This window comes from Manis pentadactyla, chromosome 3 (assembly GCF_030020395.1).
Source record: "Manis pentadactyla isolate mManPen7 chromosome 3, mManPen7.hap1, whole genome shotgun sequence".
Taxonomy (NCBI): Eukaryota; Metazoa; Chordata; class Mammalia; order Pholidota; family Manidae; genus Manis; species Manis pentadactyla.
In genome coordinates, this window is record NC_080021.1 from 152,861,133 (window position 1) to 152,883,520 (window position 22,388).

The following is a 22,388-nucleotide window of genomic DNA, read 5'->3' on the forward strand; positions in this document are numbered from 1 at the left end:
CAATCCTGTACTTCTAGAATAAATTCACTTGGTTAGGATGTATTACTATTTTATATGTTATTGGATTTGATTTGCTAAATTTTCTTATTCTTTATCCTTTACTCTAACGTTTATTTTTACTTTTTATTTTTTTATTAAGGTATCATTGATATACACTCTTACAAAGGTTTCACAAGAAAAACAATATGGTTATTACATTCACCCTCATTATCGAGGGCACCCCCCATGCCACATTGTAGTCACTGTCCATCAGTGTACTAAGATGCCAGAGTCCCTATTTCTCTTCTCTGAGCTACACTGTCTTCCCCACATGACCCCACACACACCATGTGTACCAATCATGATACCCCACAATCCCCTTCTCCCTCCATCCCCACCCGCTCTTCCCTTTAGTCACTAGTCCCTTTTTGTAGTCTGTGAGTCTGTTGCTGTTTTGTTCCTTCAGTTTTGCTTCGTTGTTATACTCCACAAATGGGGGAAATCATTAGGTATTTGTCTTTCTCTGCCTGGCTTATTTCACTGAGCATAATACCCTCTAGCTCCATCCATGTTGTTGCAAATGGTAGGATTTGTTTCTTTCTTATGGCTGAATAGTATTCCCGTGTGTATATATACCACATCTTCTTTATCCATTCACCTACTGAGGGGACACTTAGGTTATTTCCGTATCTTGGCTATTGTAAATAGTGCTGTGATAAACATAGGGCAACATATGTCTTTTTGAATCTGAGAAGTTGTATTCTTTGGGAAAATTCCTAGGAGTGGAGCTCCTGGGTGAAATGGTATTTCTATTTTTAGTTTGTTGAGGAACTCCCTATTGCTTTCCACAATGGTTGAACTAGCTTACATTCCCACCAGCAGTGTAGGAGGGTTCCCCTTTCTCCGCATCCTCACCAGCATTTCTTGTTCCTAGTCTTGTTGATGATGGCCATCCTAACTGGTGTGAGGTGATATCTCATTGTGGTTTTAATTTACATTTCCCTGATAGTTAGCGATATGGAGCATCTTTTCATGTGTCTGTTGGCCACCTGAATTCCCTCTTTGGAGATGGGTCTGTTCATATCCTCCGCCCATTTTTAAAAAGGGTTATATGCATTTTGGGTGTCGAGGCATGTGAGTTCTTTATATATTTTGGATGTTAACTTCTTGCTGAATATGTCATTTACAAATACATTCTCCCATACTGTAGGATGCCTTTCTGTTCGGCTGGTGGTGTCCTTTGCTGTATAGAAAAGAAGCTTTTTAGCATGATGTAGTCCCATTTGTTCATTTTTTATTTGTTTCCCTTGCCTGGCAAGGTGTGTTCAGAAAAAAGTTGCTCATGTTTATATTCAAGAGATTTTTGCCTATCTTTTTTTCTAAGGGTTTTATGGTTTCATGACTTACACAAAGGCCTTTGATCCATTTTGAGTTTACTTTTGTGTATGGGGTTACACAATAATCCAGTTTCATTCTCTTGCATGTAGCTGTCCAGTTTTGACAACACCAGTTGTTGAGGCTGTCATTTCCCCGTTATATATCCATGGCTCCTTTATCATATATTAATTGACCATATATGCTTGGGTTTATATCTGGGCTCTCCAGTCTGTTCCATTGATCTATGGGTCTGTTCTTGTGCCAGTACCAAAATGTCTTGATTACTGTGGCTTTGTAGTAGAGCTTGAAGTTGGGGAGCATAATACAGCCATTTTTATTCTTCTTTCTCAGGATTGCTTTGGCTATTTGGGGTCTTTTGTGGTTCCATATGAATTTTAGAACTATTTGCTCTAGTTTGTTGAAAAATGCTGTTGGTATCTTCACAGGGATTCAACTGAATCTGTAGATTGCTTTAGGCAAGATGGCCATTTTGACAATATTAATTGTTCCTATCCATGAGCACGGGATTTGTTTCCATTTATTGGTATCTTCTTTAATTTCTCTCATGAGTGTCTTGTAGTTTTCAGAGTATAGGTCTTTCACTTCCTTGGCTAGGTTTATTCCTAGGTATTTTACTCTTTTTTATGCAATTGTGAATGGAATTTTTTTCCTGATTTCTCTTTCTGCTAGTTCATTGTTAGTGTATAGGAAAGCCACAGATTTCTGTGTATTAATTTTGTATCCTTCAACTTTGCTGCATTCAGATATTAGATCTAATAGTTTTGGAGCAGATTCTTTAGGTTTTTTTATGTACAATATCATGTCATCTGCAAAGAGTGACAGTTTAATTTCTTCCTTGCCAATCTGGATGCCTTTTATTTCTTTGTGTTGTCTGATTGCCGTGCCTCGGACCTCCAGAACTACACTGAATAAAAGTGGGGAGAATGGGCATCCCTGTCTTGTTCCCAATCTTAAAGGAAAGGCTTTCGGCTTCTCACTGTTAAGTATCATGTTGGGTGTGGGTTTGTTATATATGGCCTTTATTATGATGAGGTCCTTGCCCTCTATATCCATTTTGTTGAGAGTTTTTATCATGAATGGATGTTAAATTTTGTCAAATGCTTTTTCAGCATGTATGGAGATGATCATGTGGTTTCTGTCCTCCTTTTTATTGATGGATTTTCTAATATTGTACCATCCTTGCATCCCTGGAATAAATCCTTCTTGATCATGATGGATGATCTTTTTGATGTATTTTTTAATTCGGCTTGCTAATATTTTGTTGAGTATTTTTGCATCTATGATCATCAAGGCTATTGGTCTGTAATTTTCTTTTCATGTGGGGTCTTTGCCTGGTTTTGGTATTAGAGTGATGCTGGCCTTGTAGAAAGTGTTTGAGAGTATTCCTTCCTCTTCTCCTTTTTGGAAAACTTTAAGGAGGATGGGTATTAGGTCTTCACTAAATGTTTTGATAAAATTCAGCAGTGAAACCATCTGGTCCAGGAATTTTGTTCTTAGGTAGGGTTTTGATTACCAATTCAATTTCCTTGCTGATAATTAGTCTATTTTGATTTTCTGTATCTTCCTGAGTCATCCTTGGAAGGTTGTATTTTTCTAGAAAGTTGTCCATTTCTTCTAGTTTACCCAGTTTCTTAGCATATAATTTTTCATAGTATTCTCTCGTAATTCTTTGTATTTCTGTGGTGTCTGTAGTGATTTTTTCTTTCTCATTTCTGATTCTGTTTATGTGTGTAGACTCTTTTTTTCTTGATAAGTCTGGCTAGGGGTTTGTCTATTTTGCTTATTTTCTCAAAGAACCAGTTCCTGCTTTCACTGATTCTTTCTATTGTTTAATTATTCTCCATTTTATTTATTTCTGTTCTAATCTTTATTATATCCCTCTTTTTTTGACTTTGGGCCTCGTTTGTTTGTTTTTCTAGTTTCATTAATTGTGAGTTTAGACTGTTCATATAGGATTGTTCTTCTTTCCTGAGGTAGACCTGTATTGGAATGTACTGCCCTCTTAGCACGGCCTTTGTTGCGTCCCACAGATTTTTGTGGTGTGAATCATTGTTGTCATTTCTCTCCATCTATGTTTTTATTTGGTTATTGATCCACTGATTATTTAGGAGCATGCTATTAAGCCTCCATGTGTTTGTGGGCTTTTTCATTTTCTTCATGTAATTTACTTCTAGTTTCATACCTTTGTGGTCTGAGAAGTTGGTTGGTACAATTTCAATCTTTTTGAATTTACTGAGGTTCTTTTTGTGGCCTAGTATATGATCTATTCTTCAAAATGTCCCATGTGCACTTGAGAAGAATGTGTATCCTGCTGTTTTCGGATGGAGCGTTTTGTAGATGTCTGTTAGGTCCATCTGTTCTAGTGTGTTGTTCAGTGCCCCTGAGTCCTTACTTGTTTTCTGTCTGGTTGGTCTGTCCTTTGGAGTGAGTGGTGTGTTGAAGTCTCCTAAAACGGATGCATTGCATTCTATTTCCCGCTTCAATTCTGTTAGTATTTGTTTCACATATGTAGACGATCCTGTATTGGGTGCATAGATATTTACAATTGTTATATTCTCTTGTTGGACTGACCCCTTTCTCATTATGTAATGTCGTTCTTTGTCTCTTGTCACTTTCTTTGTTTTGAAGTCTACTTTATCTGAAACAAGTACTGCAACTCCTGCTTTTTTCTCCCTGTTAGTTGCATGAAATACCTTTCTCCATCCTTTATTTTCAGTCTGTGTATGTCTTTGGGTTTGAAGTGAGTCTCTTGTAGGCAGTGTATAGATGCGTCTTGTTTTTTTATCCATTCAGTGTCTCTGTCTTTTGATTGGTGAATTCAGACCATTTACATTTACGATGATTATTGATAGGTATGTACTTATTGCCATTGCACAGGCTTCAGATTTGTGATCACCAAAGGTTCAAGGATAATTCCCTTACTGTCTAACAGTCTAATATAACTCATTTAGTATGCTATTACTAACACAACCTAAAGGTTCTTTTTTTCCCTTCTTTTTCTTCCTCCTCCATTCTTTATGTATCATGTATCCTATTCTGTACTCTTTCTTTATCCCTTGATTGACTTTGGGGGTAGGTGATGTTTTACATCTGCTTAGTAATTAATTGTTTTACTTTACTGTGGTTTTATTTCCCCTGGTGACAGCTATTTAGCCTTAGAAATACTTACATCTACAGCAGTCCCTCCAAAATGCACTGTAGAGGTGGTTTGTGGGAGGTAAATTCTCTCAGCTTTTGCTTATCTGGAAATTGTTTAATCCTTCCTTCAAATTTAAATGATAATCTTGCTGGATAAAGTAATCTTGGTTCCAGGCCCTTCTGCTTCATCACATTAAATACATCATGCCACTCCCTTCTGGCCTGTAAGGTTTCTGCTGAGAAGTCTGATGATAGCCTGATGGGCTATCCTTTGCATGTGATCTTTTTTCTCTCTCTAGCTGCTTTTAATAGTTTGTCCTTATCCTTGATCTTTGCATTTTAATTATTATATGTCTTAGTGTTGTCTTCCTTGGGTCCCTTGTGTTGGGATATCTGTGCACTTCCATGGCCTGAGATACTATCTCCTCCCCCAGATTGGGGAATTTTTCAGCAATTACCTCCTCAAAGACACTTTCTATCCCTTTTTCCCTCTCTTCTTCTGGTACTCCTATAATGCGAATATTGTTCTGTTTGGATTGGTCACACCGTACTCTAAGTACTTTTTCATTCTTAGAAATCCTTTTTTCTCTCTGTGCCTAAGCTCCTTTGTATTTCTCTTCCCTGATTTCTATTCCATTTACTGTCTCTTCTACTATACCTAATCTGCTTTTAAATCCCTCCACTGTATGTTTCATTTCAGATATGGAATTTCTTAATGATTGAATCTCCATCCTAAATTCATCCCTGAGTGCTTGAATATTTTTCTGTACTTCCATGAGCATGGTATGATTTTTATTTTGAATTCTCTTTCAGGAAGATTGGTGAATTCAGTTTCACTTGGCCCTTTTTCTGGTGTTTGTGAAATTTTGGTGTGAACCAGGTTCCTTTGAGGTTTCATATTTGTATGTGGTGCCCTCTAGTGCCTAGAAGCTCTAATCTCTGGAGCTGCTCAGCCCCTGGAGAAGCGTCAGGGGTCACAGGGGAGTGGCGCTGGTACCTGTGGGGAGGAAAGAGCTCTTTCCTGCTTCCTGGCTGCTGTGCCTATCTCCACTGTCAGAACCAGTGGGCCGAGCACACAAATGTAAGCTTCTGTGCTTTGCGTCTGTAGCTGCCATAGGCGGGTCCTCCCTCTGGCTGCCCTGATTCCAGGTCAGAGACTGCTGGTTTGCAAGCCGGTGCCGGCAGGCCAGGAGGAAGGCACAGCAGGCTGTGTATCACATTGGGGGTCCTCAGAGGTGAGTAGCCAGCCAGGGCGATGGAGTGCCTGAAGTTCCTGAAAGTTTCCAACCTGCTGGGCAGAGTGTGCCTAACCTTGTCCACCCCATCCCTTCTCCTGCACAGCAAGCTCCATGCAAACCCTGCCCCTTGAGCACACCATAGTCAGTGTGATAGTACACCAGTGGAGAAACCTTCAAACTCTGTGATACTTGTTGTCTTGTTATTCTAGTGGCTCCATTTTTGGGAAAGGATCTGGAAGACTAAGAAACTATGCCACTGTCACTGTCACTACCATTTTGTTGCCAGTTCTTTGGGATTTATATTAACTTAGTTCAGCACATTTCTCCTTGTGAGCACTATTTCAATACTTATCACTTCACAGACAGATATTAACACATGGTTTACTCCCCAAGATTCTGTAGCAAGACTTCTCTTAGTGTTGCTTAAAACTTGCAGCTTATGGGATCAACCATAAGTACAAGCTACTAGTTGCTATTTGGTAATGGCAATGACTATATTTACACAGATTAAGAGCACAGGAAACTCTGGTTTTCAGATGACTACATCAGACACTGTAGTATCTCTTTAGATTATCACCACCCTTTGCCCCACAGCACAAAGCGTTTCAAATATTGCTTCCTCATCAGCAAGATGCATTGAATTCATAAACTAAAGAGTACATGACAAACTGCACATTTCAAGTGATGACATATGTATGTTTTCAAACTGGTCTGAGGCTAGAACCCCAAAATGAAAGCAAAAGTCTTACCTCAGTGACACGTAGCTGTGATGAGGCAGCCATATAATCTGATTCCAATTTGTTCTTCTCAGAGATCACTGTAGTATTTTGAAGAATTAAATCTACCTTTTGTATATGCAGAGAAGTACAAATCTAGGAACAAAAACCCCTAAGAATTCAATTTGTTTTACAACTAAGAATAATAATAGTTTTATAAAAACATTATAAACCATGAACAATCTTTCAAGAGAATTGTTTTCTTGTGTATTTAACTGGATAAAATGTGAAATAATTTAGCTTAATAAAGGCTTTTAACTAATTCATTGACCTAAAATGAGAAACATCAGAGCAAGCAAAAATTACTGATAAAAATTTCTTGCTAAGGTTTTACTATCTGCTTTAAAAAATGAGTAATAAGAAAATGCCTTACCTTTAAAAGGTTTGTTAGTTCAGTAACAAGTTTTGCTTTCTGAACATTTATTTCTTTGATTTTGGTACTTGCTTTTCGCTCTTCCTCTTCAAGGTTGCAAGTATCCTGTTCCATCAGCTTTAAACTGTATGAAACACATAATAGTGCAGAAATCAGAGTTAACACAAGGACCGTACCTAAATCCTCAGGTCCCCTCCTGTTCTGTGGGCTACTTGGCAGTGCTACTGCTAGCTTCTTGATTAAACATTTTATACAACCACTCAGGATCAAAAAGTATTTCTCAACACATATTATGTGCTCAGCATAGTCTAGATAATGGTAGCGCTAATGCCATAGGATCTGGATGATGGATTTGAATTTCCTCTTTGTCATGAATGTAAACTGGAAGTGATTAACAGTACTTCAACCAAGGTGTGATGGAATTATTAAAAAGGTAAAATGTAACACACTCAAGTATAGTGCCTGCCCCTCAATGATTGATAAATATTATTTATTATTATTGTCATTAATATTGTTTATAAACACAGTCCCTTCCCTTAAGGAGCTTAACTAGGGAGATTTGATTAATGGGTAAAAAAAAATCAAAGAACAAAAAGACAATAAAACAATCTGAGAATACTTTGTTCTTTAAGATGAAGAAATCAAGGCTCAGAAGTTAATAAGATCACAAGTATTATGTGGTAAGATGTGTCTGATAGCAAATTCTAACTTCTACCATATTGCCTCTGGGGAAAAAGCAAGAACACAGAATAAACATGGTCAGCGGATGCTGGGAAGAGTAGAGTGAATGGCACATGGAGGAGTGCTGTAGATGCTAGGATGTAAGTTGGAATTGGGCAGAGTGAAAAGAGTTATCAAACACCTGAAAGTCAATCTAGGGTAGTGTAGTATTTAATTAAATTTTGGGTAGTAATAGTAGAAAGCTACAACAGATATTCTTGAATGGAGTAGAAACATGAAAAGAAGATAAAGTATTCTGGATGCTTTGAATGGAGAGGGGACTAGTCAGGAAGAGACCACTAACCAGGTCTCTACCACAGTATCCCAAAGCGAGTAACTACAAGTATGAAATAGGCAGGTAATGAGTGCAAAAGGTCATTTCACTACAAAAATTGTTACTTTATGAATAAAAAGTTTAGTTTTAGGTAACAGGGTCATACAGCAGTCAGACAGTACAGGTTAAGTGTCTTGTAGATGACTGAAGATAGGAAAGAACAAAAGATTAAGGTTGAAAAAAATTGCTTGAAGTTGAAAAAAATTCTTTGCAACTAAACAGACTAATAATTGCTAATAATAACTAATATTGCTTTAAGCAAACAGTGTACATTATTCTTTTTAAATAAAAGTTAATGGACAATTGACTTAAAAAAAAAGCAACAGTAAAGAACAGACTTTCTTAATGCATTTCCAAATGTTTTAATTTGAAATGTATCTAGAAATATATACATTAGACCAAGCAAGGTGAACATATACCTCACTCAAGGCAATGAGCAGTTATTTATTAAAGATTATGCCATTAACAGCTATATCTTCACTTTAAAGGAAAGAAGTGTAAAAAGAACAATTATAACAGAAATGTCTGAGCTGTGTTATGGTAGGACATGGGAAAAACCTTGAAACTGGAAGCCATGTTCCTTTCCCCTAGACTGAACACTCCAATAGCTTTACATATTTCAGTTTCGGTAAAATACCAAAATTCAAAATAAAACTTATAATCCATTCTGAGAATGGTTTCCTGGGTGCTCACAGTAAGCTTGCAGTTTTCCTTTAGAAAAAGACTTTTGAGACTATTCACATTTTGCATGGCATTCTGTGGAATATGTGGCCATTAAGGCCAAGATAACATAATCCTAATTGTAACATGGGAGATTTCAACTGAAGGAATGAGATAAACCCTGAGGTCAAACTCTATTACTCTTTCAGAATTGATGAGAAAACAAACTAGTTTGATAATCTCACTGCCTATACCTTCCCCTCCCCTCTCCCAGCATTCCAGAGTCAATGGACCTATTATTCTAGATATTCATCCAGGTCCACGGTTCTCAGTGTGGCCCACAGAAACCATTTCAGGGTGTCCATGAACTATTGTAAGGGTTGTAACAGGCATTTGGTCTTCTTGCTGTGTTGACATTTGCATGGATAGTGCAAGAGCAATGATGAGTACAATGCCACCACCTCTAGAGGAGTCAAGGCAGCAGCATCAAAGTGCACTGTTGACAGACTCTTAATGCACTCAAATTCCCAAAATGCCAAGTCACTTAAGAATGTCCTTGATAACAGTAAAGAGTAATTTTATTAAATCTCAAATACTGAGTGAATGTCTTTTTAAAATTTTTTATTGACATAGAGCATTAGTTTTAGGCGTACAACATGATTCAGTATTCATATAAACTGCAAAATGATTATGACAATAACTCTAATTAAAATTTGTCACCATACACTTAACAATATATTTTTCTTGTAATGAGAACTTTAAAGATCTACTCGCTTGGCAACTTTCAGTTATGCCATACAGTATTATTAACTATAGTCACTAGGCTATACATTACATCCCCATGATTTATTTTGTAATCAGAAGTTTATACCTCCTGATCCCTTTAACCCACCCCACAAACTCCTGTCCCCTGGAAACCAATAGTCTGTTCTCTTTATCTACAAATTTTCTTTTGATTTTTATATTCCACGTATAAGTGAAATCATGCAGTATTTGTCTTTCCCTGTCAGTCTTATTTCACTTAGCATAATGTCCTCAAGTCCTGTCCATATTGTCACTAATGGCAAGATTTCATTCTTTTCATAGCTGAGTAGTATTCTACTGTGTGTGTGTGTGTGTGTGTGTGTGTGTGTGTGTGTGTGTGTACACCACATCTTCTTTATCCATTCACCCATTGATGGACACTTAGGTTGTTTCTATACCTTGCCTATTATAAATAATATGGCCTTGAATATTGGGATATCTTTTTGAATTGGTGTTTTCTCTTTGGAAAAATATCTGGAATGGAATCGCTGGATCATGTGGTAGTTCAATTTTTAATTTTTGAGGAACCTCCATATTGTTTTCCATAGTGGCTGCACCAATTTACATTTCCACCAACACTGCACAAAGGGTTCCCTTTTCTCCACATCCTAACCAATATTTGTTATTCCTTGTCCTTTTGATAACAGCATTCTGACAGGCATGTGGCTGTGATTTGTATTTCCTGATGATTAATCATGTTGAGCATCTTTTCATCTATCCGTTGGTCATGTGTATGTCTACTTTGGAAAAATGACTATTAGGATCCTCTGTCCATTTTTTAATGACATTATTTTTTGCTATTGAGTTGTATGAGTTCTTTATATGTTTTGGATACTAATACCTTATCTGATACATGATTTACAAATATTTTCTCTCATTCAGTAGGTTGCCTTTTCATTTTCTTGATAGTGTCCTTTGCTGTGCAGAAGCTTTTTGGTTTGATATTGTCCCATTTACTTATTTTTTGCTTTTGTGGCATTGCCTTTGGAATCAGACTTTTGAAAAAACTGCAAGATTGATGTCAAGGAATTTACTGCTTGTTTTTTCCCCCTTAGGAGTTGCATGATTTCTGATCTTACATTCAAATCTTTAAACCATTTTAATTTCTGTGCATGATGTACAGTAGTGGTTCAGTTTCATTCTTGTGCATGTGGCTTTCCAGTTTTCCCAACACCATTTATTGAAGAAACTGTCCTTTCCCCATTGTACATTCTTGCTTACTCTGTTCTAAATTAATTGAACATATATGCATGGGTTTATTTCTGGGCTCTCTATTCTGTTTCATTCATCTGTGTGTCTTTTTATGCCAATACCGAACTGTTTTGATTGCTACAGTTTTGTAATATAGTTTGAAATCTGGTGGGAGTGTGATGCTGTAAGCTTTGTTCTTACTTTTCAAGATTACTTTGGCTATCTGGTATCTTTTGTGGTTCTATGCAAACTTTAGAACTTTGCTCTAATTCTGTGAAAAATGCCAATGGAATTTTGATAGAAATTGCATTGAATCTGTAAATTGCTTTGGGTAATTTTGGCATTTTAACAATATTAATTCTTCCAATCCATAAGCATGAAATACCTTTTTAGGTACTTATATCATCTTATTTCTTTCATCAGTGTCTTAGAGTTTTCAGCATATAGGTCTTTTACTTCCTTGGTTACATTTTTTCCTAGATATCTTATTCTTTTTGATGCAATTGCAAATGGAAATGTTTTCTTAAACTCTCTGATAGTTAATTGTTAGTGATTAAAACTGCGACAGGTGTTTGCATATTAATTTTGTTTCTTGCAACCTAACTGAATAAAGATTTTTGGTGGAGTCTTTAGGATTTTCTACATATAAAAGCATGTCCACAAATAGTGGAAGTTTTACCTCTTCCTTTCCAATTCAGATGCCTGTTCTCTTTCCTCCCTAATTCCTCTGGCGAAAGGTATGTTAATAAAAGTAGTGAGTGGATATCCTGATCTTAAGTGAAACAGTTTCAGCTTTTCAGCATCAAGTATGACAGCTATCTGTGGGCTTGTCATATACAGTCTTTAATATATTGAGATATGCTCTTGTCTATACCCATCTTGTTGGAGTGTTTTTTTTTATAAATAGATCTTCAATTTTCTCAAAGGCTTTTTCTGCATCTATATAGATGACCATATGATGGTCATTTTTTCCTTCATTTTGTTAGTATATTATATTACATTGATTGATTTGATGTTGAGCAATTCTTATATAGCTGGAATAAATCATACTGGATCATGGTGTATGATCCTTTCAATGTATTGCTAATATTTTCCTGAAGACTTTTGCATGTATTCATCAGGGATGTTGGCCTGCAATTTGTTTGTAGTGTCCTTGTCTGGTTTTGACATCAAGGTAATTCTGGCCATGTAAAATGATTTTGGGAGTGTTCCTTCCTTTTCAGCTTTTTTAAGAGAAAGATAAGCAACACATCTTCTTTGAATGTTTGATAAAATTCACCAATGAAGCCACGTAGTCCTGAGTTTTTGCTTGTTGGGAGGTTTTTCTTTACTGATTCAATCTCCTTACTATTAATTGGTTTGTTCAGATTTTCTATTCATGATTCATTCTGGGAAAATAGTATGTTTCTAAGAACTTACCCATTTATTTCAGGTTGCTGAATTTTTTGTGGTGTAACTGTTCATAGCAGTCTCTAATAATCCTTTGTATTTCTCTGCTATTTAGCTGTTAAGTTCTCCTCTTAATATGATTTTAATTATTTGAGCTCTGTTCTTAGACTAGCTAAGGCTTCGACAAATTTATCTTTTTGAAGTACAACTCTTACTTTTACTATTTCCTTTGGCCTTTGCTCTTTTTCTAATTCCTTTAGGTACAAGGCTAGATTGTTTGAGATTTTTGTTTATTAAGGCAGACCTGTATCACTGTAAATATCCCTTTTAGAACTACTTTTGTGGTATCCCACAGATTTTTGGTATGTTGTATTTTCATTTGTCTCAGGTTTTTTTTCTCCTTTAATTTCTTCACTGACCCACTGGTTATTCTGTAACATTCTTTTTAATCTCCATGTATTTGTGTCTTTTCCAGTTTTCTACTTGTGGTTAATTTCTAGTTTAATACCATGTGGCCAGGAAAAGATGTTTAAGTCTTCTTTGATTTGCTGAGACTTGCTTTGTGGCCTAACATATGATCTATCCTAAAGAATGTTCCATGTGCACTTGAGAAAAATGTGTATTTTGCTATTTTTGTCATGGAATGTTCTGTGCATCTCTATTAAGTCCATCTGGTCTGTCATTTAGGATAGGTATTTCCTTACTAATTTCCTGTCTGGAAGATCCATCCATTGATGTAAGTGGGGTGCTAAAGTCCTCTACTATTATTATATTGCTGTCAGTTTTTCCTTTTAGTTTAATACTTGGTTTAGGTGCTCCTATGTTTGATGCATAAATATTTTTAAATGTTATATCCCCTTGTTGAACTGACCCTTTTATGTAACACTCATCCTTGTATTTTATTACAGTCTTTGTTTTAAAATCTATTTTATCTGACATAAATACAGCTACCTCAGCTTTCTTTTGGTTTCCATTTGCATGAAGCATCTTTCCCTATCCATTCACTTTTGGTATGTGTGTTTTTTTCCATTTAAAGTGAATCTCTTGGAGGCAGTAAACAGATGGGTATATTTAAAAAATCCATTTAACCACTTCTTGTTGGAGAATTTAGTCCAATTTCATTTAAAATAATTCTTGATAGGTGTGTACTTACTGCCATTTGGTTGCTTTGGGGCTACTTTATAGTTCCTATTTCTTGTTTTCTTTCCTTTTGGTCTGATGACTTTCTATAGTTTTATGTTAAGATTCCTTTCTCATCTTTTGTGTACCTAGTATAGGTTTTTCTTTGTGGATACCATGTAGATGTCACACTTTACAACACCTTATTCTGTGTATCTGTTAACTCATGATTGTAGTTATTCTAACTACTTTTGTTTTTTAACCTTCATACTAGCTTTATAAGTGATTAATTTACTAACTTTACTATATTTACCTCACCAATAAGATTGTAACTCTTGTGTTTTCTTCTTAAAAATTATTTTCCTCTCTCTCCAGAGTAAGTCCCTTTAATATTTCTTGTAGGGTCAGTTAGTGGTGATGAACTCCTTTAGCTTCTGTCTGACTGGAAAGCTGTATGCCTTTCCTTCAATTCAGAATAACAACTTTGCTGGGTAGAATATTCTTGGATGGAAATTTTTTCCTTTCCACACTGTGAATACATCATGTCACTCCCTTTTGACTTACAAAGTTTCTGCTGCTAGCGTTATGGGAGTCCCTTGTAAGCAAAAAGTTTTTTTTCCCTAGCTGTTTTTAAAGATTCTCTAACACTTAACATTTTAATTATAATATATCTTGGCTCTTCTTGTTACTCACTGGGCTTCTTGGATCTGGATGTGTTTTTTCTTCCCTAGGTTAGGGTAAGATCTAAACCACTATTTCTTCAAGAAAAGTCTTCTGTCCCCCTTCCTCTCTCTCCCTTCTGGGACCCCTAAAATGCAACTGTTATTCCTCTTGATATTATCCTATAGGTCAAGCTATAAACTTTTAAAAATCCTTTCATCTTCTTGTTGCTATGGCTGGATGAGTTCCAGCTCTGTCTTCTAGAGTGCTGATCTGTTCTGCTTTATCTCATCTGCTGTTGAACCCCTGTAATGTATTTTTGCTGCAGTTACTGTACTCTTCAGCTCTGTGACTTCTGTTTGGCACTTCCTTATATTTCCTCTCTCTTCTCTGCAGATCTTGCTGTCTTCATTCATTCTCCTAAGTTCAGTGAGCATCTTAATGACCACACTTTGAACTCTTTATCAGGTAAATTACTACTGCCATTTCATTAGGGGTGTTTTTCCCCCTCCCTTGAGGTTTCATCTTGTTCTTTCATCTGGAACATATTCCTGTTTCTTCATTTTGCTTGACTCTATGTAGGTTTCTAAGCAGTAGATGAATGTTGTCAGTTCAGCACATGGTAGCTTTTGGTTGTCTCTCAAACCTTTCTGATTGTCCAAGCAGCCTGCTTTATTCTTGTTAGGTTCCAGTTGTTGAGGAGTGCCAAATTATTTGAATATTCCAGAGGAAGGAATCTCAGTCTGCCCCTAGTTTTAGCTTGACTGGAAGCCAGACCCACAGGCAGCAGCTTTTAAGGTATGCAAATATATACAGTCCTATGAGACCACAATCGTTAAGTCCTGCTGGTCTCCAGAACAGACCATCTGGAAGTGTCCCCTTAGTAAACAACTGCAAAAATCAAGGCTCCAGATCAGTGTAGGGGCTATAGCAAGGCCAAGGAAGAGCACAAATATGGCATCTTCCAGGCTACTTCCCTGAGAGAACTTGTGTGGCCTCTAGCTATGTGGTAATTCTGAAGTGGGGCTGTCAGGCTGCAATCCAAGACAAAGCAAATAAGGCCTTTTGCACAGGACACAGGAAGACTAGGGAGTGTTTCAGTTCCCTGTGCAAAAGGTATGAAACCCTGGGGTGGCAGCCTTCCAAGAACCATCTCTTCATTTGTTACAGAACTGAAGGGCCCAGAAATGCAGTCTTCCCTGACTACCAGAGCCAGGCACTCCCCAAGTGGGCTTGCGTGGGCTCGCTGGCATTGATGGGACTGTGGAGGTGGGACACTTGGCTGCCCAGCTTTGGAGGGGCTGCAGGAATACTGCACATCCACCAGCCTAAGCAGGTTAGAGGGAGAGTGCAAAAATGGCATTTGCCAGCACCTCAGTACCTACAGGGAGCCCCAACAGGCTCCTGCCCCTTGGGCAGATGCTTTAAAAGACTAGCAAATGAATCTCTTTCAGAGATAGTCTAGGTGCTTTTCAACCTTGCTTTTGCACTGCATCCTGGGGCCAGTATATCTTCTCATGAGCCCTTTAAGAGCAGAATCTCTGATCCCCACAGCCCTATGGTTCTCCTGGATCTAAGTCCTGTTGGTTTTCAAAGCCAGATGTTTTGGGGAGTCAACTCTCCAGCACAGGTCCCAAGGCTTGAGGTGCCTGATATGGGGCACAAACCCAGCTCTCCTCAGGAATAAAGTCTGTATTTGTGATATCCCTCTTGATTGTTGTTGCTGGACTGGGGGTAGGGTTTTTGGCAAGACCAGATTTCTTGTCTTTCCCACATGTGTTGATGTGCCCTTTTATCCTTTGCTTTGCAGGAGGTACTCAAATAGTTTTCAGAAAGAACTGTTTTGTTTCATAGGTAGCTGTAGATCTGTTATGTCCATGGGAGGAGGTAAGCTCAAGATCTTCCTATGCTGCTATCTTGAGCTACCTCCCCCAGCAGCTACTGAGTAGTCTTTTTAATATTCAGCGTGATGAAATATAGAGTACTTAAAAAGCACTTCTGCTGCATACAAAGCAGGATGGTAGTCACAAGGAAAGCACTTGTATGACTGAGTTGCGAGCTGGACTAGACACATTTTATGGAATATCATTTTTACTCCAAAGAATCATAGACAAGTTATGGTTATTCAGACTTGAGGTATTTGGCAAGCTTTTTTCCCCCAAAAGTAAATGAAGCAAGGTAATCACTCAAGGAAAATAACTGACAATATTTGTTGCCAATGATAAAATTCAAGCTTGTAAGTGGAAATTCAGATTCTGGAAAATTTTTATCTATCATGGAAAGCCTTGACTGCTTCCTAATTCTTAAAGGCTTTTCTGATAGGATTGCAGACTGGCATGAATTTTTCTAACACAATAAAATGTTATCAATATTTAAAAGATCTACATGACTTGGTGACCAATTATTTTCCAAATTCATGATGTAACAAAACCATTCATGGGTAAATGACCCCTTAAAATACAATGGATTTTAAAATAATGATACTCGCTGATGAGTTCAGATTCCACACTGTAACTAAACTTGAACAAACTACACCTTGGCAAGATTTGATGTAGTATTAAAGAAGAACATACACAATTACCTGAGAAGTCTACTGAAGTACGCCTTCCTTCCCCAACTAGATATTTATCTATGAGAGACCACATTTTCTTCAAACACTTCAGCCAAAACATCTCAAAACAGACTGAATGCAAAAGCAGATATAAAAAAAACAACTAACTTTCTATAAAACAATGCCACTCTTCTTGCTAAATGTATTTTGTTTGGAAAACAGTTTGTTCTTCTTAAGTATTTTAAGCATTCCTAGTTTTAATTTCTAATGTGGCAAATATCAATTTACATTACATACATAACAAAACTTTGCAGGGTTCCTCAATTTTTAAGCATAGGAAGGACTCCAGGGATGAGAACAGCTGATTGGGCAGCAGAAAAACAACACTTGAGATTCACCTCCCTTTGCCCTGTAGACTGACACTTTGTTTGGGATAGTAGGATTAAAGTTTAAGAAATTATTACAAAATGTGCTTGTGGGAATTGTGTTGTCACTATAGGGTATGACTAAAAATACCCTCAAAGCACTTTGTGGCCACACCACTGCCCCCCAATCCCAACCCTGACCCCTCATTAGGTTGAAAGATACCTTCCCAGTTTAGAACTAATTTTTTGTTCCAGTTGCCTTTTCTTGGTTTCCCTTTCAAGAAGCTCCTTCTTCTTTTGTCTAAGTTCATTGTCTTTGTGTTCTAGATGTTTGTTTCTCTCATATAAGGCGATCAATCCTGATTCCACTGCTTGTAATTTTCTATTAATTTCCTATGGAATATTCAAAATCATTAATATTTTTTAAAGTTTCAGTTAAACGTATTATAAATCCAGTTAATATTCTTTTCTAATACTCAAATCAAAATAACCAACCTTTAGCTGTTCCTCTAAGCGTCTTCTTTGCTCTAGGTCCACAGTGACTGTGAGAAACTGAGCTACTTTTAGGGATGTATTACTAGAAATAACCTTATTTGAATAAAGAGAAGTTTTCACCACATACTTTTCTTCTGCTGTATAAATTTGTTTTAATCGGGCTTCTTGTATTACCTACAATGTAAAACAAGTATTAGTGCACACCTGATAATTTTTAAAAGGATTAAAATAGAGATCAAGTGAATTTTAGATCAATGGCACCTCTAAAAAGACAGCTGATACATTTTGATACATTTCAGATGATTATTCTGGAAAACAACACTAAGGAAGAAAGAATTGGGAGAAAACTAAAACAAACAGCAAAGTCAGCTATACTTCACTATACAATCCCTCCCAAGTAAGTGACCTTTCAGAGCTTTGTTAATCTACAGAAGAGATACTGGGAGTCAGCTCCCAGCTGACTGAACGGTGATATCTCAACTAAGCCATTTACTCTCTCCTCCCCTGCTACATTGTTCAAAGATAGATAATCTCTTCTATTTAATTCCTGTATATTTGGGAGAATGAAAACACTTTTCAAGGACTGCAAACATTTTTTTTTTTCATTTTTGGTAAAGAAAGCATTCTAACACAGTAATATTATTAGATCTATTTCTTTATGTTTATAAGGAAAAGGCTGCTGTAATGCAGTTTTTTCCCAATCTCTGAAGGTTCATTACAATACTCTTGTGGCCTGTTTCTCTCCAGAAGTTCATAGGCTAAGTACAGAGAAAGACATATTTAAGCACACTTAGTTCAACAGGGTATAAACCAGCACCGATAAAGGCTGAGCAAGTTGGGAGTGAAGGGAAAGCCTAGATGAAGTTAGACCACCGCAGTTTCATGAAAATGTCTTAAATGGATTTAAACTGACAGAGATGGTGAGGGAAGGGCATTCCTAGCAAAAAGGGCATCACGAGCTACAGAGTTCAGCAATTTAACCAAATAGAAGAGTCTTAGAAAATAATGAGGACAATTCCATAATTAGGATATAATCACTGTCAGAGAACCTAAAATGTTAGAACCAGATAATAAGGCAGAACTTACAATAGAGAATGCATTTTTATTCTAAGGAAGAAATACAGTTGTTGTCATTATCTAGGTATGTTATGCAAGCTATGACAGAAATTGGTTTGGTCTATGCATATAATCTTAACTTACCCTCTTTTCCGAACACCACTAAATTAAAATGAAGAGTTCTACTTGTGATTTCCCCAAATGATCACCATATGATGAAGTAATTTATAATCAAAGACTTGGGCAACTTACTGTAATTAGCCTGTTGTTGCAAAATGAGTTGGTAATTTCATTTCTATGTTCTGTTAATGAAGTATGTAGAACCCCAAAATTACTAATGAATTATCCTAGGCTACTTGTATACCAGTTGTTAAAATTTCTAAAGACATATTCTAATAAATTCAATGTAACAAATAGCAGTTAGGTCTGTAATTAGATTCTAGATGATTAAAAGCAATATTAATACACAACTTGGTGTTATGGAAAAACCTGTTTTAGAAGAGATATCTTCCCTGCTTCTGCCTGTGATAAAAGCAAATGCAGCTTAAGGCTTGGAGATTACTTGTAAGGACAAGAAAACTCCAAGATGCATTAGCAGAATTATATAAACTAAGAGTTTATGTGCTTATCTAGCCAGGAAAATGAGATTGTATGAAGGGTAGTCATTCAAATATGAGATGATATTATGCGTAAGCTTTAAGAAGAGGAATACTTACCAAAACAGTTCTATATCCTAGCCTACCATCCTAAAGTATGATTATCTGAAAGATAATCTAGAACATAAGAATTTAAATGATTAAACCACTAATATAATGTTTAAACATAGGTCTGTCAAGCAAGGGAGAATGAGGTAGGAGCGCCAGGTATCTCATCTCAGGTTTTAACTTAATACAATTATACCTACAAGTATAAAGTATTTATTTACTCTAGGTAACTCCACATCATACTTGTCATAAAGTATTATTCAACAGCTGCTATTCTGTTACGAAGAGAATTTCTGTGTGGGTAAAAACAGAATCACACACTTTAAATTTCCCACAATTTTTGCTTAACTTTAAGCTAACTAGTTTTAGCAAAACTATGTATGCTTTTGGTACTAATTCATTACTTTCTTACCCGTTCAATTCTTTCTCTGGTCTTTTCAGTTCCTACAGGGACTTCATGAATGTGATAGTGGCGACAAAGGTAACTCATGACAGGATCAGGTGCATCAAATAACTCTCGCAAGTAAGAGAAAAATCCATATTGCCTGAAAGGAAAAGCACTTACTGGATTTTAGTAAATTATCAATTTAAAACATTCAATAGCTGACAAATGATAGGAAAACATTATTTAGTGATGGCACAGTAAATCTCTTTTGTGTTTTTAAATCATTTAATATTAAATGATTGATATATGAGATTATAAACTATAATCCACTGCTTTTATATTTAGAATGTCTACTTAACATCCAGAGTTAAGATAGTTACTTAAATTATATTTACTGTTTCTTAACTGCAAATTTTCCACTTTAGTCATTCTAGAAATTATTTTTGCATTATGAAGTGATAGTTTATTATTTTATTTTCCCAGTAACTAACCAACTATTTTAGTTACTAAATTTATTAAAGTTCAATAATGTTACACTGATTTGAAAATTCCTTACATACTAAGTATACTTTGGTCTGTTTTAGGGCCTAGATTTTTCCTTATTTTAGACTTAAGTAGAGATCCTAAAAGGGAATAATACACCATATAACAAATGTAAATGTATGTGACAGAGATAATTAAAATATATGTAGGAGGTAAATACTACTACTCAGTATTCAAAGTAACAGGTTATAGTAATATCTTACTTGAGTTCACTCAGAGATCGTGAAGGTGCTTTGTCTGCATGTGAATTTTTGGGAGCAATAACAGCATTTACTCTTAATTTTTTATTGTCACGAACCTGAATATAAGGGAAAGAAAATGTTATTTGAATTACCATATACTATCAATCAAAATGATTTTTAAAATTACTGTATTCCTACTGGCATTCATGGGATAATCAGAAATTTGAACACTGACTGGATATTCAATGGTCCTTTTAAGAAAAATCTTTAGTGTAATAATGTTATTGTTAGGTGTTTTTATATTGTGGTTATATGTTTTTACAGAAAGAGTACATTTATTATTGTCATTGATAAATTCTATCAAACAGTTAAGTAATTAGTAATACCAAAACTCTTTCATGAAACAGGAAGAAGGAACATTTCCCAAGTCATTTTATGGTTCCAGAATAATTATGGATCCCCAAACCCGACAAAAACACAATATCCCTCATGAACACTTATGCAAAATCCCTAACAAAACACTAGTAAACAGAATCCAGCATTATATGAACACTATATACAACCAAGTAGAGTTTACCCCAAGAATGCAAGATTGGTGTAACATTCAAAAACCAATCTATAAACAGAAAAAAGTATAAAAGCCAAACGATCATCTCAGTAGATGCATTAAAAAACATCTTGACAATATTCAACAGTCATTCATGATAAAGATCTCTGCAAAGTAGGAACAGAAGGAAACTTCCTCAGTCTGACAGAGGCACTTATGATAAATGCACAGCAAAAAAATATTGGTGAAATACAGTAAAAATTGAGTACTTTCCCCCTAACACTGGGAAGAAACAGGGATATCTAATCTTACCACTTCTCTTCAACACTGTCCTGGAGTACTAGCCATTGTAGTGAAGCACAATAAAGAAGTAAAAGATTGAAAAGGAACAAGTGAAAAGATCTATTTGCAAAGATAAGACTTTCTACATAGAAAATACCATGGAATCTACAAAGCAACTACTAGAATGCAGTAAGTGAATTAAACTACTATCACAGGATGTAAGGTCAATGCAAAAAAATCAACTGTATGTCTATGCACTGGCAATGAACAGGAAAATGAATTTCAGAAATAATTTGTAATGTCAAATATTAGGAACACATTTACAGAGGAGATGCAATACTTTTACACTGAAAAAGACAAAACAATGCTGAGAGAAATTAATGGAAGCATGATGGGATAGTGGAATGGAGTGATTTTATGGTGGTACACACTAGCAATTCTGAGACTCCTCTCGCAGCATTCTAGACTTGAACAAGTGAGTGAATACACTGATGGGGGGCTATTTTTCACTGCTGTGGTAGGAAAGTACAAATATACAAAGAAGACAGACTAGAAGGTACCCTGTTGTGTTGGATTACAACTGAAAGGGTGAAATCATGGTGTACTTATACTCCCGCTCTCCAGATAAATACAGAAATAAATATAAGGGTTTGCAAGCAAGGGTTTAGAAGCAATGAGACACTAGCAGCAATGAACACATCTAGTACCCAGACCTTGGTTTCTGTAAGGAACTAAGAGTTCCTTGGGAAAAAGGCTGATTGTAAGGCCCAGGGTAGGTTCAAGATGCATCAACATCTTACTGTGCCAAAAAGCTGAACTTGTGCTCAAAATACAGTGACAAAATGTTAACAGGGCATGGGAGTCAATCTGAAGGTCTCACAGGCCAAATCAGGAACAATTTGAGCATTAAAATAAATGATAGTAATGGATATAATTCCATAAAAAGCTTCTGTGAATCTACAATATAATAAATAGAGTAGAAAAAGTTCTTTCTTCTGATAGTCATTCCTTCTATATATTAGTTGGCATTTTGAGTTAGAATCATTAATGGTTCTTAAACCTACTAGGTAGTTTCATGCGGAGCAGGATATTTTCAAAGTCTCAAAGTAACTCCACATACAAAATTACAAAAAGAAAAACAGTTCTGGTATAATGCTTGTTCTGACACAAATTTGTTTCAAACAATTGATATATGAGGGGACAACTTAAGTGTTATGTGAATTCATATCTGCTTGTATGCAGTTACACGAGGTTTTTCTCTAGTGAATGCAGAAACTAGGAATATACATAATCTGTGCACAGACACATACACCCTCCTCTTAAACATCTACCAGCTATCTCAGTTTACCACATCTGTTATTAGCCACATCCAACCCTATTTGGTATTACAACTTTCCATCCAATTTTGGGTGTTTTTAATTGCTTTACAATTCACAAATAGAACCCTTCCAATGCCTACTTACACATCTTTTTAAAAACAAAGCACCATATTTACTGTA

The 22,388-nt window shown here is 36.1% G+C and overlaps 1 protein-coding gene across 5 annotated transcripts in view; it reads right to left on the reverse strand.

The window, feature by feature from the left end:
* Positions 1-22,388, reverse strand: part of SMC5 (structural maintenance of chromosomes 5) — a 112,596-nt gene that overhangs the window by 15,522 nt on the left and 74,686 nt on the right. For all 5 annotated transcript variants that reach the window (XM_057498584.1, XM_036893432.2, XM_036893431.2 and 2 more), the window contains exons 12-17: positions 20,082-20,176; positions 19,363-19,495; positions 17,191-17,364; positions 16,919-17,088; positions 6,903-7,026; positions 6,503-6,625 (exon numbers count right to left, since the gene is read on the reverse strand). In XM_057498584.1, the coding sequence (XP_057354567.1) occupies positions 6,503-6,625; positions 6,903-7,026; positions 16,919-17,088; positions 17,191-17,364; positions 19,363-19,495; positions 20,082-20,176 (819 nt within the window). The remainder of the gene's footprint in view (positions 1-6,502; positions 6,626-6,902; positions 7,027-16,918; positions 17,089-17,190; positions 17,365-19,362; positions 19,496-20,081; positions 20,177-22,388) is intronic.